Source organism: Staurois parvus, unplaced genomic scaffold (assembly GCF_062004578.1).
Source record: "Staurois parvus isolate SC_StPar_1 unplaced genomic scaffold, SC_StPar_1.0 ptg001432l, whole genome shotgun sequence".
Lineage (NCBI taxonomy): Eukaryota > Metazoa > Chordata > Amphibia > Anura > Ranidae > Staurois > Staurois parvus.
In genome coordinates this window covers 6078895-6096588 of record NW_028319228.1, presented here as the reverse complement: position 1 = coordinate 6096588, position 17694 = coordinate 6078895, and the positions used below count along the sequence as shown (strand labels likewise).

General features: G+C 39.7%; 1 protein-coding gene across 1 annotated transcript in view; it reads left to right on the top strand.

Moving 5' to 3' along the window:
• HSD17B3 (hydroxysteroid 17-beta dehydrogenase 3) overlaps nt 1–17694 on the top strand; it is a 61802-nt gene that overhangs the window by 7208 nt on the left and 36900 nt on the right. The window contains exons 2-4 of the mRNA XM_089662139.1: nt 616–662; nt 5015–5090; nt 11426–11533. Coding sequence (XP_089518265.1) covers nt 616–662; nt 5015–5090; nt 11426–11533 — 231 coding nt within the window. The remainder of the gene's footprint in view (nt 1–615; nt 663–5014; nt 5091–11425; nt 11534–17694) is intronic.

Here is a 17694-nt window from a genome sequence, read left to right as displayed (position 1 = left end):
CTTCCTGTCATAGAGTATCTGCTTGCCCATACAAGGTATGAGCACACAAATACACTGACCGGTTTGCAGGAGTCCGGCATGGCATTATTTACCTGCAAAAAATGGGCATTTATTTATTTTTTTAAAAAGTGAACTTATCCTTTAATGCACTTAAAAAATGTCCCTACTTTCGACCCCTATCGTTACATTGCCATATTTTCAAAGCAATAGAAGCTGCCGATAGACTCCTATGTATAAATCTGCTCTAAAGAAACAGCTAGAAAAGTAAGAAATATATTTTTAGAATTTTTTTTAGGAATCCTGTGTGAATCGAAACATACTGTATAATAAACATGTTGTGGAGATCCTCAAATTTGACTGCAAAAATGGAAATACATTTTAAGACCATCCTATCTCAAGCGTAAGCTAAGTGCTGGCAACATCAAATCACAAACTGTGATATAACAAAGGTTCTCGCAGGATAACACAAAGGAAAACTAAAGTTGGCCAAACATGATAATTTTTTTCTTTTAGCCAAGGTGGATGTGGATGGATTTGAGTCTGGTATGAAATTTAGGGGGGATCTCCATGCATACTTTGCAGTAGTATAATTGCATTTCATTTTTCTTTTTTCAGTTGTGACTGGTTCTGGAGATGGAATTGGTAAAGCATACTCAATAGAGGTAAGAAAAAATGAATAATAGCTTCCTTTAAATTCTCCAACTAAACTATTTCATTACATGGAGATACTTTCTGGGATTGGCAATTTCACATGTTGCAAACCTCTAAAACCTTTAGAGATAAATGTCTGGAGTCTTGTGCTTCTGGTAGGGTCTCCATTTCTGACCATATGTAGGGTGAGAGGACATAGAGCAATACAATGAAAAGACCCTCATGACTAGTATCATAGCCCACAAAGGTATTCAGTGCAGTACAGGTTGTCAGAACACCCACCTGGAGTGACTGTTGGGTGAAATATTGACAGGTAAAGGAGCCACACATTGAACCAACCATCAGAAATGTTAAGTGCGGGAGTCTGGTATCAGGCTCTCAGCTATGAACACAAGCCAATGGAATACAGAATTTATTATGCTGCCACCTCATTTGTAAGAGTTGCAGTTATAACAACATAAAGCAGAATTTTAATCTAGTACAAAACTCACATACAAATAGTGCTTGTGACGCACTTAAGATACACATCCAGGTTAAACCATGGAAACCAACCTTTACTGAGTAATGATGAATGAGCAGCTGTCCATACAGGAGAAGTATAGACTCTACTTCTGTAGATGCTGATTGTTCCCAACATAACAGCTGCTCTGGATGTACTTAGTATTGCCAGGTGAGTCATTATATAAAAGTTTTTCTCTTTTCTTGATCGCATAGTATACCTTCAAGGGCCATTCACAGTAAAATGTGTCTTTAACTGTGCATCACCACAAAGCACGGTAACTGCAACTTAGTGCATTGTGGTGGCATTTATTCTGAATGGTACCCCAAAGCACTGTTACAGTACTGGGCAATGCATCTGCACCGCAAAACACATGCCTTATGTTATGGTGAGCTGCCTAAGTAAAAAAAAGGGTCATGTTTGTTTTTTTATACATCAGGTTGCATTGCCAGCCCATTCAAACTGAATAGGCTGCCTAATGCAGCGTGCCTTAATACACGGTAATGTAGCAGAGTTCCCATTTACCCACCATGCTTGGATGCAGACCAGGCCCTTTTAAGTTAAGTTCCTATAACTCACTGGGTTTCTTGACATGCCCTGCTCAGCTTCCCTTCCTCGGCAGGACAGAGAAGCCACATCTGATGAGGCAGAGGTAGCTGGGCAAGTGATCTGCAGTCCGGTGTGATACCTTCTACTCTCAGAAATGGTGTGTAGGCAGCAGAGCCAGAGCCTTATAGCATGTATCAGGGATGTTCAATTCATATCATATCAAGCTGGCAGTCTTCTTTTACCTTTAGCCCTGCTGCGGGCAAGCAGCAGGGCTCATCTGTCAAACGGAAGTATTCAGGTGCCAGCGCTGCCACCCAGCCCACTATGTTGCCATCCTCAGCTTCTCCACTGTCTCCCGGGCTCCGCTTGCCCATTTGAGGGCCTGGGACCAGTCAGTGGCTGCCAGCGGTTATAGGGGAGGGATGAGAGTGGACACATCTGCTCCCCTCCACTTCTTGTCACATCACTTCCGGGTCCCCGTTGACAGATTCCCAGCCATCAAGGTCAGAAAAAAATGTAATGCAGTGCGATGTGCACTGCATTACATTCAGGAGAGAACAGGGGAGACATTGGGGGTTTTTTAGACCCCGAATGTCTCAAAAAAGAGAACCTGTCACCAAAAAACATCATATAAGGGACTTTTTGTCTTCTATGTGATGAAGAAAAAAAAGTTCAGTAAAAAAAGATTTTTTTTTTTTTTTTAATTAAAGTTACACTCAAGCATATAACCCCCTCACAATTTTTCAAAGCCCCAGACCCCTGGATATGTATGCACGTACAAACACAAAAGCACGCGCAGGGGCGCCTACGCATGACAACAACGATTGCAATACACATGTTACATATTGCCGCACACGCCAGAATGAGAACAATAATTCTAGCCCCGTAATGCTAAACTGATGACCTATAAGGGGCTTTAAAAGCATCACCTTTAGAAAATACAGGATACTAAAGTTTGTTGCCGTTTTATGAGAGCATGCAAATTTAAGGTTTGACATGTTGGATATGTATTGTCTTTTATATTTTACAAAAAAATTAGATAATTTATTCATTTTTGTGCCCTAAAATTAACTTAAATGTATTTTGTACTGAAATTTTGCGTTTCCTAAACCTTTGTGATAATATTTTGTGACATAAAAAATTGGAACTACTGCTATTTTATTCTCTGGGGTTTCTGCTTGCCCATAAAAGAGGACTTTGGACCACTGAGCAACAGACCAGGTCTGTTTTTCTTTAGCCCAGGTAAGACGCTTCTGACGTTGTTTGTTGTTCAGGAGCGGCTTGACAAGAGAAATACTACATTTGAAGCACATGTCCAGGATCCGCCTGTGTGTGGTGGCTCTTGATGCACTGACTCCAGCCTCAGTCCACTCCTTGTGAAAGTCCCAAACACTTTTGAATGGCCTTTTCCTGACAATCCTCTCCAGGCTGCGGTCATCCCTGCTGCTTGTACACCTTTTTCTTCCACACTTTTCCCTTCCACATAACTTTCTATTAATGTGCTTTGATACAGCACTTTGGGAACATCCAACTTCTTTTGCAATTACGTTTTGAGGCTTTCCCTCCTTATGGAGGGTGTCAATGATGGTTTTCTGCACAACTGTCAGGTCAGCACTCTTTCCCATGATTGTGATTCCTACTGAACCAGACTGAGAGACCATTTAAAGGCTCAGGAACCCTTTGCAGGTGTTATGGCTTAATTAGCTGACTAGAGTGGGACACTTTGAGCCTAGAATATGGCACCTTTTCACAATATTCTAATTTTCTGAGATTGTGGATTTGGGATTTTCATGAGCTGTAAGCCATAATCATCACAATTATGAGAATCACAGCTTGAACTATTTTGCTTTGCATGTAATGAGTCTATCTCATATATTACCACTAGAAATTCTGAAGGACCCTCTGCACACTGGTATATACCCTTTCAAGCAGACTATGCAATAAATAGGGATATTTGGTTCACACATATTGCAATACATGCTTAAGCTGGCCAACTGTGTCAAAGTAATCCCTCTATGGCCAGTCCTACTCTGCCCTGCCTACGCAAATGCTACTGTGGACATAATGCCAGCATAGGGGAAAAGACACAATGGGGAGAGCTACAAGGTTCAGGTCTGGCTACTGACCCAACAATACAACAAACAAGAGATCCCTGTGCTCAAATCCCAACAGCTAGTGCATGCATTTATCCATCAGGTGCTAAAGGGGTGTAACAACATATTTACACTTGAAATTCTGAAGGACCCTCTGCACACTGGTATATACCCTTTCAAGCAGACTATGCAATAAATAGGGATATTTGGTTCACATGCTTAAGCTGGCCAACTGCGTCAAAGTAATCCCTCTATGGCCAGTCCTACTCTGCCCTGCCTACGCAAATGCTACTGTGGAACCTTGTAGCTCTCCCCATTGTGTCTTTTCCCCTATGCTAGCATTGTGTCCACAGCAGCATTTGCGTAGGCAGGGCAGAGTAGGACTGGCCATAGAGGGATTACTTTGACGCAGTTTGCCAGCTTAAGCATGTATTGCAATATGTGTGAACCAAATATCCCTATTTATTGCATAGTCTGCTTGAAAGGGTATATACCAGTGTGCAGAGGGTCCTTCAGAATTTCAAGTGTTAATATGTGGTTACACCCCTTTAGCACCTGATGGATAAATGCATGCACTAGCTGTTGGGATTTGAGCACAGGGATCTCTTGTTTGTTATCTCATATATTAGTTTCACCTTTTAAGTTGCATTACTGAATTAAATTAACTTTTGCACGATATTCTAATTTTTGAGTTTCACCTGTAGCTTTCTTTCCTTGATAATGTTGAAGACCAATCAAACCATGTATGTTTCTGTTACACAATTTAATTATTTACAAACCAATATTGTGACATCCCTGCCCTCCTCAGAATGTTTTTTGCTAGTATTTTTGTTTTTTTTTTAGAATTCTGAAAACCCTTTTTATGAACTTCTATGTTACTGAGAGGTACATCAATATGCAGGTTATATTTTGTTAAAGGGAGTGCAATATCTATGAACTAATAAAAAGCTGAGTAAAGGAAATTTCTTGAAGTTGTCATTATTCTGAACTCAGTGCAGATGTGGAACAGTGGTAAGTGTATATATATATATATATATAATGTACTAAGATAAACTAGTATGTGTACGTATGAATGTGAGTTAGGGACCTTAAATTGTATGTCCCTTGAGGGTTAGGGACTGATGGGAATGTACAATATATATGTAAAGCGCTGCGTAAATTGATGGCGCTATATAAGTACCTGGAATAAATAAAATAAACTACAGTGAACTTCCTTTTATAGCTCGCTAATCGTGGCATGAACATTGTGATGATCAGCCGAACCCTTGAGAAATTGAAGCAAATTGCTAAAGAGATTGGTAGGTTTTCTTGATATTTTTCAGTTTCTCAAAATAATTAACATATATGAACACACATACATATGTAGCCAGGGCTTTTTTTCTCAAAATATAGGTGCAGGAACTCCCCGTAACCAAAACACGTAAGCTGCTGTAATTTGCATACTGTAGCCTTTAGTAGTAGAGTACTTTTATCGGGAGAACAGGTTGCTGCTCTTCATCTTTTCGTTGTGCTAAATTATTTGTATGGAATTTGTTAATGATAACAAGAAAAGCAGAAAAATAGATCCTCCGCAGCCAGCAGCATTAGACCCCCCTAGCAAAAATAGATTCCTCGAGCAACAATAAACCCCCAAAACAAAACACCACCCTAGCCACAATAGACCTAGCAGCTACAAGAGATCTTCCAGCAGCAAGAATCAATAGACTCTCCAGCAGCCAGCCAGACCTCTCCCTCAATGGTAGACCTCTTCTAGCAACAATTGACCCCCATAAAAATGAGATCCCCCACAAGCAACAATAGACCTCCCAGCAACAATAGACCACCACACAAAAATAGATCCCCTTCAGCGACAATAGATCCTCCAGCAGTCAGCAACAACAGATCCACCAGCACACCCCAGCACCCCTTGTCATTGCATACTTTGAGTAGCATGAGCAAATGAATGCTGAAACTCCTGCGGCGGACGATGAGCTCCACAATGTCAGTAACCCCACATTGAGTACTATTTGGGAATGCAAGCCTTGCTGCCCTCAACAAACCAGGGAAATCCAAAGGAGCTGTGTGCAAAGGAACAAACAGAGGGTGCACGGGCCTAATGCATTACCTTCTAAAAATGATATTTATTGAATAAAAAGTAGTATGCTCACAAAAGAATAAAATCAAAGGCACGTCACAAAAAAGACAGCATGGCTCAATCTCCCTAGGTGGTGGTGGCTATTGGGGAACTGTAGGTCTCCAAATTCCTGACGCGTTTCGAGGCTGAACCTCTTCCTCAGAGCCAACTTTTTGTGATGTGCCTTGATTTTATTCTTTTTATTCTTTTGTGAGTATACTACTTTTTATTCAATAAATCTCATTTTTAGAAGGTAATTCACTAGGCCTGTGCCCTCTGTTTGTTTTTTTGCATGCATGCTTTTCAATGTGTTCTTGCTGAAAAAAAAGAGGCATTGTGAGTTTTTTGAGGTTGTAATTTTTTGTTACAATTTTTTGGAAAATGTAGAAATGAAAAAAAAAATGTTTTTTTCTTTTTTCTTTTTACATATTGTCACCAGTCCAGTACAGCGTTATTATATAACTGGTGTGGCAGTGATCAGAGACACTGACTGACAGTATGGAAAAAAATAAAAATAATAATAATTTAATTTGTATTTTTTTTTTGTTCTATTTTTTTTTTTATTACATTATTTTTCTTTTCTTTTACTTTTTTTTTTAAAAAAACATACTCTGACCAAAGCAATACAATGTTACCATAGTAACATTGAACTACACTGGGCAAGTGATCAGGTTTTTTTTTTAACACATTATGATTGCTAATACCAATGTATTTCATTGATATTTGCAATCATTGTTATTGAATGAAACTGATTAATTCAGTATTTTGTTATGATTAGCTGTGATAGGGCAAAGCTCATCACATGATACAGATGGACTGTGATTGGCCCTGTCTGTATCATGTGACTGCTTAGACCAGTCACAGCTAACAACATAATTGTATACAATGGATGGCATGACAGTAAGCCATCCATTGTATACAATTGACATGTGATCTGCTGTGATTGGTCACAGCGATCACATGTCACTGGCAACGGGCTGGTGTAGCGATATGTCATCGGTTAGGTCCTGTATTGTAACTCCCTCCTCATTGGCCTACCTAATCGCAGGCTATCCCCTCTTCAGTCTATCATGAATGCTGCTGTCAGACTCATCCACCTTACTAACTGTTCCATATCTGCCACCCCTCTCTGCCAATCCCTCCACTGGCTTCTCATTGCCCCCAACGGATAAAATCCAAAACATTAACAATAACATATAAAGCCATTTGTAACTCTGCCCCAAATTCTGTTACCAATCTTGTCTCCAAATATCACCCAAACCATACTCTCTGCTCCTCGCACGACTCCTACTCTCTAGCTCCCTTGTCTCCTCCTCCCATGCTCATCAGGACTTCTCCAGAGCCTCCCCCATCCTCTGGAACTCTCTACCCCAATCTATCCAACTATCGCCTACTCTGCCCACTTTTAGGTGATTTCTTCAGGGAAGCCTACCCTGCCTTCAGCTAATAACAGAATCTTTTATTCCTCCTATCAGTTCATCTCCCACAGTTACTACCTTTTGTACCACTAGCCCCTCCCTCTTAGATTGTAAGCTCCAAGGAGCAGGGCCCTCCTAACCCTCTTGTATAGAACTGTTTTGTTGCTGTATTGTCTCCCTTTATATTGTAAAGCGCTGAGCAAACTGTTTGCGCTATATAAATCCTGTATAATAATAATAACAAAAGATCGCACCACTGCGCAACCATGTGAGCGGCTCGTTTTGACAGGACATCATATGATGCTCAGTCACAACGAGGAGTGTCCCGCCCGGCTGTTAATCTGCTATAGGCCAAGCAGGAAGGTGTTAACTAAGAGATCAGTTAGATGTCCTGAGTGTGAAAAGTTCTAATTTTGTTGTATCCTACTAAAATTTCAAATCCTTATCCCCAGTTCTACAGTAAAACTCCAAAAACAAAATCCCCTTGACTAGTCTTTGAAAAAAATGGGTGAAACTGTGTGTGCATCCGGCTGTGGAAAATACTTTGTGCCAAAGCAAGGGGAGACCTGAGCAAAAATACAAGCAACTCCTACGGCGGTAGCGCTACACATACTGACATACATATTTACATGTTAAGACACTATACTACACTGTGCGAATTAAAGGCTAAATTTCCTTGAATCATTACCAAAAAACATCTCTCTATGATTATTCATGACATTTTTAATTAAAAAAGCCAACTTAAAATTAATTAAAATAAACTCAGTTTCATTCGGTACAACAAAATGAAGTTTGGCAATAATGTTGGAAATACCATCAAGTGTATTTCCCCTTTTGCAGCCAAAATAGCATAACCCATATTCCATATTTGTTACATGTTCTCATTCACAGAGCATAATCTAAAAATAATAAAAAATGCTGCTTACATTTAACTTCTTTTCTGAAAGCTACAAAACTAAAATGTCTCTCCTCAATCATGTCTCCCTTTTTTTTTCTTTCCCCAAATTATATATATTAAAGTGATATTTAAGGCATTTAAAAAAAAAAATAACAAACATGTCATACTTTACCTAAAAATAATAATAAAGGAGTGTCGCGCTCCCATATATTAATAAAAATTAAATAAAGATTAAAATTGAGAGATTAATGTAAATTAATAAAAATGAATATTAATTAATAAAAATTATACTGTGTATCACATATATAACTCTATAAAAATATCAATGTGCTAATTATTCTTAGTGAAAACAAAAAATCATCATATCAATATATCCAAGTCCATATTTTTAAAAAATTAATATAAATATAAATATAAAAAATAATAAAAATGTGCACAAAGTCCTCTTCCAATTAGTTCAGCATCAACAGGTGCCACTCCCAAAATCCACCTGCAGTGTGTGCTTAGTATGCGCTCACCTTGTATTTTGCCTAAGATAATAGGCAAAAAACGCTTGTTGTCCTCATAGGACTGGTGTAACCTTATTCCTCCTTTTGTAAAAATTCCTCCAGATATGAAATGGACTGTTGTAATAATATAATATTCCACCTGGGGTCTCTCCACTCTATCAGTATGAGGTTAGAAGACTCCTGTTATAATCTTTTTTTCCACTTCGGTTTTATAACTCCACTTAATCAAATGTCCACTTTGTCAAAGGTCCTGCAAGCACAAAATAGGCAAACTTGGTCCTCCTGCTGAGTTCCCCCCAGAGCAAGCAGCTTGCTATGGGGGCACCCAAGCAGGCTTGCTCCCAAGCCACTGCTCTGCATGTACATTCACACACAGAGCTGTGGCTTGGCTTCACCCCCTCTCTCTCCTGATTGGCTTACTGGCTGTGATTGATAGCAGCAGGAGCCAATGGCCAATGAGGCGAGAGAGTCCCGGGAGAGGCAAAGTTCTTGTGCACATCGTTGGATCGCGATGGGACTCAGGAAAGTATTAGGGGGAGCTGGGGAGCTACGGCACACAGAAGGTTTTTTACCTTCATGCATAGAATGTATGAAGGTAAAAAACCTTGAGCCTTTACAACCACTGTAAGTTCCTGAAGTCTCTCCTGTTTTAGCCCTTTGAACTTTCCCCCTTTTTGTTGCCTGCCTCTGGATCTGTCCTATTTTCTCAATATCTTCTTGTGAGCGAGGTCTCAGTGCTAGTCACAGTAATCTAAATGAGGTCTAACTAAAGATGTATATAGGGGAATCTTGACCTTCTTCCTTCTCCTGGTAACCCCTCTAGTGATGCAACCTAGAATTCTATTCACTTTTCCCACTGGTTGACCACACTGCTCAGTTTGCAGTCATCTGAAATAAGTACTCCCATTTTTCTTTCTCTGTAGTGCTGGCAAGCGCTGTACCCCCAACATTGTACTCTATCAAGCAATGTTTTCCCTAGGTGCATCATTGTACATTAGAAACATTGAACTGACCAATCTCCAGCAATGTCAAATCATGTTCTATGTTACAGACACCTCCAGGGTTGTCAACTCTATTACACACCTTTGTGTCATCAGCAAAAATACATACCTTACCCACCAAACCTTTAGTTATATAATTTACAAATACGTTAAATAGAACAGGACCTAGTACAGAGGCTTGTGGTACATCACTAGGGACTGGCCTCTTTTCTGAATAGACACAATTTACAACCACATTCTGGTATCTATCCTTCAACCAATTGCATATCCGCTAAACAATCCAAGGGTTAAGTCCTAGGTTGTACACCTTTTGTATTAGATCATTATGTAGCATTGTATCACATGCTTTGCTGAAATCAAGATAGGCTATGTCCACAGCACCACCCTGGTCCAAAACATTAGTGATCTAGTCAAAAAATGATTCACCTAGTGTTTACATCTTGCTTTGGTTCCAGCAAATGGTGTATTTTAAGTGATAAGTGATCCTCCTCTTTAGGAGTGATCACATTAATATTACTAAAACAGATGGTAAACTTACTGGCCTGTAATTTCCAGGCCAGGTAATTTACCTTTCTACCCTTCTTGTGGATAGGTACAATATTAGCTGTCCGCCAGCCATGGGGAAATTGACTAAAAATATCAGTTAATGGTCCAGCAACTATACCTCAAAGTTCTTTTAGAACTCTGGGATGAATATCATCAGGACCTACTGCTTTAGTAGGTTTTAACCAAACCAGTTCCTCTGCTACCTCTGTCTCTTGAAATTCTGAAAATGAACCATCATTACTAGAAACAATACCCCCAAACTTGTTATTGTTAGTAAATGCAGATATTTGGTGAGCGCTGATATAGTGAGCCACTAGCACAAAGGATAATGGCAACAAATCCCACAGAACATGTAAAGTAAAGTGCAGCACTAAATGTTAAATGGCATCATTAGTGCAAAAACAACAATAAAGTGTATTTATAATAACACTGAAGTGATTAAGTGGTAGGATACATAAATAAATATCCATCCAATAATATAACAAAGTGATAAAAAACTGGAAAAAATAAAACAAAAAAGTGTCCATGGTACCAATACCAATGCTGAATATCCGAATAAGTGCTCTAAATCCAGTGAGAGAATCCACCACCGCTAATGGCTATGCACTCACCAGAAAGCTACTGGTATAGTAGCATTAATGCTGATCTCATAGATGAATACTCAGGGATCCATATTGCACAGAGCGGACTTCTCCGATGAGTGCTGGTGAACTCAGATCAGAAAATGGAACTCTCCTAAGGAAAAAATCTCACCACAGGAGCCCGAAATTCGATATATAGTGTAGTATTTATTAAAATGAAGTATAAAACAATCCACGTGGAAAAGCATACAAACGTGTAAAAACACATACCAAAATGGGCGCCACTCCGAGTCGCGGACGCGGCGGCTTGATGTCAGCACATAAGGCTCCACCCTTAGAAACTGATGTGAATGTACAATATATATGTAAAGCACTGCATAAATTGACTACACTATATAAGTATATGAAAGAAATAAATACATTTCTACCACAGCAAAGTGCAAACAAACTGTAGCTCATTCTTGAAGAAAATACAAAATGATTAATAATACTTTGTGTTAGATCTTTATAGATATAGTGATCTTCGAAATGTTATAATACATATATATTCTTTGTTTTTTTTTTTAGAGCAGGCTACAGGGAGAAATGTTAAATTAATACAAGCTGACTTCACACAAAGTAAAATATATGAACATATTGAAGAAAATCTGAAAGAACTGGAAATAGGAATTCTAGGTAAGATTTGCTCACTACAGGGCAATTCTGTTTTCATTTTTGGGTGCTTGTCTATGTGAAAACACAATCATGCTCTTGTCCGGAGCAGAATCTGGCTCTCACAAGAGAATGCATGGCATGGATAGAATCATAAATAAAGCTATGACTATTGGAAGGCAACATAAGAGGTGATTTCATACAAAGCTGTATTCATTTGTTTGCTACATGTAGGCATCATTCCTCAAATAACTTAAAAGCGGTATTAAACCCAAAACCAGCTGGTTGTGGCAGTCTGGGCAGTTGCCAGAACCAGCTATTGTCAAACACAATGCTAACCTAGATTTGATCCTGGAAATACATCTCTTGTACAGTCTTCTTTTCTCATTCTGTTGGAATACACTTGTATCTGAACTATAGTTTTGTTGTGTGGTGCTTCACTCATAGATTTACTCATTCCACTTTTTGTTTTGGGCACAGCTCCTGACTTCCGTTTCTCATTAATGAGCAGAATGTACACACAATGTGGGTTTAAAATAAGCGAACACATTAAAAGATAGTAACAGAATACCACCTAATGTATATAGAAGACCAGGCATTACAAAACAGAGCTACCTGCTGATTAGAAGATATGGTCATTACTTAACAGTTTTAAACAATAATTAAACCAGTCACAAATGGCTATTTCTCTTCTACGGCCCTTATTTGTTAGGAGTAAAAAATATATTGTAATCCCAGCATTTCCATGGTGGATAAGATAAACCTCCATACATAACACTTCCATAGTGGGGAACTGGAGAAAGTGCACAGAAGGGCAACAGAACTGATACGACGCATAGAGGAGCTCAGCTATGAGGAAAGATTAGAGGAACTGTATTTATTCTCTCTAGAGAAGAGGAGATTAAGGGGTGATATGATCAACATGTATAAATACATCAGTGGTTCATATAGTGAACTCAGTGTAGAGATATTCACCCTGAGGTCATCACAGAGGACAAAGGGCACTCTTTACATCAGGAGGAAAGGAAATTTAATCTCCAAACACAGAAAGGTTTCTTCACAGTGAGAGCTATGAAAATATGGAATAGACTCCCTCAAGAGTTGGTTCCGGCCAGCTCAGTGGATTGCTTCAAAAAAGGTCTGGGTTCTTTCTTAGATTCACAGAATATAACTGGTTACTATTTATAGGTAAAGTTGATCCAGGGAATATCCGATTGCCTCTCGGGGTATCAGGAAGGAATTTTTTTCCCTGGATCATGCTTTGCTGGGTTTTTTGCCTTCCTCTGGATCAACTGTGGGTATAGGATTATTAATTATTTTTTTTATTTTTTTTTAATGGTTGAACTGGATGGACGTTTGTCTTTTTTCAGCCAGACTCACTATGTAACTATGTAAGATAGTTATGCAACTAAATACCTCTAGAAATGTTTTGGACCTTTTTTTTGGATTTAAATGTCTTAAATTGCACTTTCTATAATATTAAATTTCCAAGTAACATAATCTTTTTTCTGGAATTACGTAGCCGTGGTCCTCAATAGGCACAATGGGTTCCCCTTGATGGTTTAAGTGATACTAGAGTCTTGTTTTTTTGTTTTTTTATTAAAAATAACAAACATGTCTATACTTATCTGCTGTGTGCAGTGGTTTTGCACAGAGCAGCCTGGATCCTCCACTTCTTGGGTCCCCTGCCAATCCTCCTGGCCCCTCCCTCCTGTCGTGTTGCCCCATAGCAAACAGCTTGCTATGTTGGCACCCACTGCTCTGTGTATCCATTCACACACAGAGCCGTGGCCTGGCCCCACTCCCTCCTGAGCCACAGCTCCTAGGACTTGCTCCTGAGCCACAGCTCTGCGTGTCCATTCACACAAAGGTCCACGGCTCGGCCTTGCCCCCTCCTTCTCTTGATTGGTTCACTGGCTGTGATTGACAGCAGCAGGAGCCATTGACTCCCGCTGCTGTCTCAGCCGATCAGGAGTGAGAGTCCCCGTAGAACCAAGAAAACACTGATTCGGGAAGGGTACTGAGGTAAGTGTTAGAGGGGGTTGGGGGGCTGCTTCACATAGAAGGTTTTTTTGCCTTCATGGATAAAATGCATGAAATTAAAAAAACCTTGAGACTTTAGAACCACATTAGGTATTAAGTCCTCTCAATTGGGCCCACTGATTTATCGGAATTGTATTCTCTCCCTCTTACAGCATCTCATTTCAGTTTCAGATTATATGGCTGCTACAGGGGTTGTTGCATATTTTGCCTAAGCTCAGTGCTAATAACAGACAATCATATAATAAAAGTGCTGCCAGGATTGCATAAAAGAAAAAAAGGAGGCTTTCTTACTTCCAGGAGATTGCACACCCTGGCTCATAGTTGACACATTTTTTCTTTTGTAATAATACAAGTGAATAACAGGACACACAGCTAAGACAAAACTATTAGAACTTTTTAAAAACAGCCATAGATGGATCAAAACTCAGCCGATTTAGGAGGGACTGGATGAATTTCAATCCATGAATGGATAGGCTGGTTGTACAGAAGTCGATCTCTTGGTCAACTTCTGTACAACCAGCCTTCTGGAAATTTTTTGCTTAATCCGTGCCACCAGCTATAGCCAGCAGTGCTGATGAATGTATTCTGACAGCAGAGAATGGATTCACATACTTGATGTGGATGAGGAAATCGGTTTATTTTCCTCCTTTCAACCCGGTGGTTGAACACAAGAAAATGAATCATGTATCTGAATCTAAGAGTGGACAGTGAAATTTTTTCAAGTGCCCATTCATGGCTGGCTCTTTTTAAAGGTGCGGTCTAACAAGAAAATGAGACAGCTAAGATCTACTAGCAATATACATACCATAAATTATTAAAACCTTTGTCATGTGTAAAGGGTGGCTTTAACCTCAGTTATTTAGATAGTCATTAGCAACCACCTAAGGCAAGATAGCTCCAAATTATGAGTTTATTGACATATGCATATTGGGAGTCAATCTAGAACTAAGTCCAAAACTTCTATCAGCACACACAGTTTATATATGGTTACACGTCAAGATAAAAATTAATCTGGTACATTATTGGTCAATTAATATCCAATTACATTAAGGATTGGAAAAAATTTATCTAATTATGAAACAGCATTATACATCCAATCATGAAAGAACATGACCTCAGACCCTAACAGGAGTCTGAGAGAGATAAGACCAAACCTTTCATAAAATTATTATTATTGGAGGACACCTTCCGTAGAGAGCAATTGAAACTATTTAGGATAGCCGCTGACATTATGCCAAGGTGAATGACTGGCAGCCCCAAGCCTAATAAATGGTAAATAGCAAGACATTTCCTGGCATGTACTTCTAAGCTTAAACACAGTCATGTATAATAGAGTTGTCTTATTCATAATTTAAAACACATGTAAGCTGTCCTACTAATGGTTAGCTGACAGCTAGCTAACACAACTGTGTTTCTTTCCAAAACTAAATTCACTTCTGTGAATAGTTCTGTAAAACTGCAATACAATCACATAAAACTGAAATTATAATATGCTTTACATGTCTCTCACAAATGCATACAATGAACACATTTTTTACAAACAGCTACCTACAAATAACATTAGATATATTGAAATGTAATATATATATATATACACACTGTATATACTATATATATATATATATATATATATATATATATATATATACAGTGGGGCAAAAAAGTATTTAGTCAGCCACGAATTGTGCAAGTTCTCCCACTTAAAAAGATGAGAGAGGCCTGTAATTGGCATCATAGGTAGACCTCAACTATGAGAGACTAAATGAGAAAATAAATCCAGACAATCACATTGGCTGATTTGGAAAGAATTTATTTGCAAATTATGGTGGAAAATAAGTATTTGGTCACCTACAAACAAGCAAGATTTCTGGCTCTCACAGACCTGTACCTTCTTCTTTAAGAGGCTCCTCTGTCCTGCACTCATTACCTGTATCAATGGCACCTGTTTGAACTTGTTATCAGTATAAAAGACACCTGTCCACAACCTCAAACAGTCACACTCCAAACTCCACTATGGTGAAGACCACAGAGCTGTCGAAGGACACCAGAAACAAAATTGTAGACCTGCACCAGGCTGGGAAGACTGAATCTGCAATAGGCAAGCAGCTTGGTGCGAACAAATCAACTGTGGGAGCAATAATTAGAAAATGGAAGACATACAAGACCACTGATAATCTTCCTCGATCTGGGGCTCCATGCAAGATCTCACCCCGTGGGGTCAAGATGATCACAAGAACGGTGAGCAAAAATCCCAGGACCACACGGGGGGACCTAGTGAATGACCTGCAGAGAGCTGGGACCAACGTAACAAAGGCTACCATCAGTAACACACTATGCTGCCAGGGACTCAGATCCTGCAGTGCCAGACGCGTCCCCCTGCTTAAGCCAGTACATGTCCGGGCCCGTCTGAAGTTTGATAGAGAGCATTTGGATGATCCAGAAGAGGATTGGGAGAATGTCATATGGTCAGATGAAACCAAAATAGAACTGTTTGGTAGAAACACAACTCGTCGTGTTTGGAGGAGAGAGAATGCTGAATTGCATCCAAAGAACACCATACCTACTGTGAAGCGAGGGGGTGGCAACATCATGCTTTAGGGCTGTTTCTCCGCAAAGGGACCAGGACGACTGATCCATGTACAGGACAGAATGAATGGGGCCATGTATCGTGAGATTTTGAGTGCAAACCTCCTTCCATCAGCAAGGGCATTGAAGATGAAACGTGGCTGGGTCTTCCAACATGACAATGATCCCAAACATACCGCCCGGGCAACGAAGGAGTGGCTTTGTAAGAAGCATTTCAAGGTCCTGGAGTGGCCTAGCCAGTCTCCAGATCTCAACCCCATAGAAAACCTTTGGAGGGAGTTGAAAGTCCGTGTTTCCCAGCGACAGCCCCAAAACATCACTGCTCTAGAGGAGATCTGCATGGAGGAATGGGCTAACATACCAGCAACAGTGTGTGCCAACCTTGTGAAGACTTACAGGAAACGTTTGACCTCTGTCATTGCCAACAAAGAATATATAACAAAGTATTGAGATGAACTTTTGATATTGACCAAATACTTATTTTCCACCATAATTTACAAATAAATTCTTTCCAAATCAGCCAATGTGATTGTCTGAATTTTTTTTCTCATTTTGTCTCTCATAGTTGAGGTCTACCTATGATGCCAATTACAGGCCTCTCTCATCTTTTTAAGTGGGAGAACTTGCACAATTGGTGGCTGACTAAATACTTTTTTGCTCCACTGTATACAGTTGTGGCCAAAATTATTCAACCCCCAATGCTGTAAAGGGGTTTAGGGACTATAGTGTACATTTGGAATTGTATTCAGAATCAAATCCTACAAGGACGTTGTAACTACCCAAATGCAACTAAAATGACATCAATTGTTTATGTAATACAGTAGTAAATGGTTCTTATGTGGTTTCTTCATTGCCACAATTATTCAACCCCTTAAAGACTACCACTCTGAAGAACAGAGGTTCATACAGGTGCTTTCCATCAGGTATTGAAAACACCTGTGGATGTCACCGAGCAGCAATCAAGCATAATAAGCACCAATTAGGCAGCTTTAAAATGACTGTGATACTCAGCTCCTTCTAGACATTTACTGGTGTGGTTACAAACATGGTGAAGGCAAGAGAATGGTCCAGGAAGACAAGAGAAGAGGTGATTTCTCTTCACAGGAAGGGCAATGGCTATAAGAAGATTGCAAAGATGTTAAACATACCAAGAGACACCTTAGGAAGCATCATTCGCAAATTCAAGGCAAAGGGCACTGTTGAAACGCTACCTGGTCGTGGCAGAAAGAAGATGCTGACTTCGACTGCTGTGCGCTACCTGAAGCGTAGAGTGGAGAGAAGTCCCCGTGTGACTGCTGAGGAACTGAGAAAAGATTTGTCAGATGTGGGTACAGAAGTTTCAGCCCAGACAATAAGACGCACACTGCGTAATGAAGGCCTCCGTGCCAGAACTCCCAGGCGTACCCCCTTGCTGTCTCCAAAGAATAAGAAGAGTCGACTGCAGTATGCCAAAAGCCATGTGGACAAACCACAAAAGTTGTGGGATAGTGTTCTGTGGACTGATGAAACAAAATTAGAACTGTTTGGGCCCATGGATCAACGCTATGTTTGGAGGA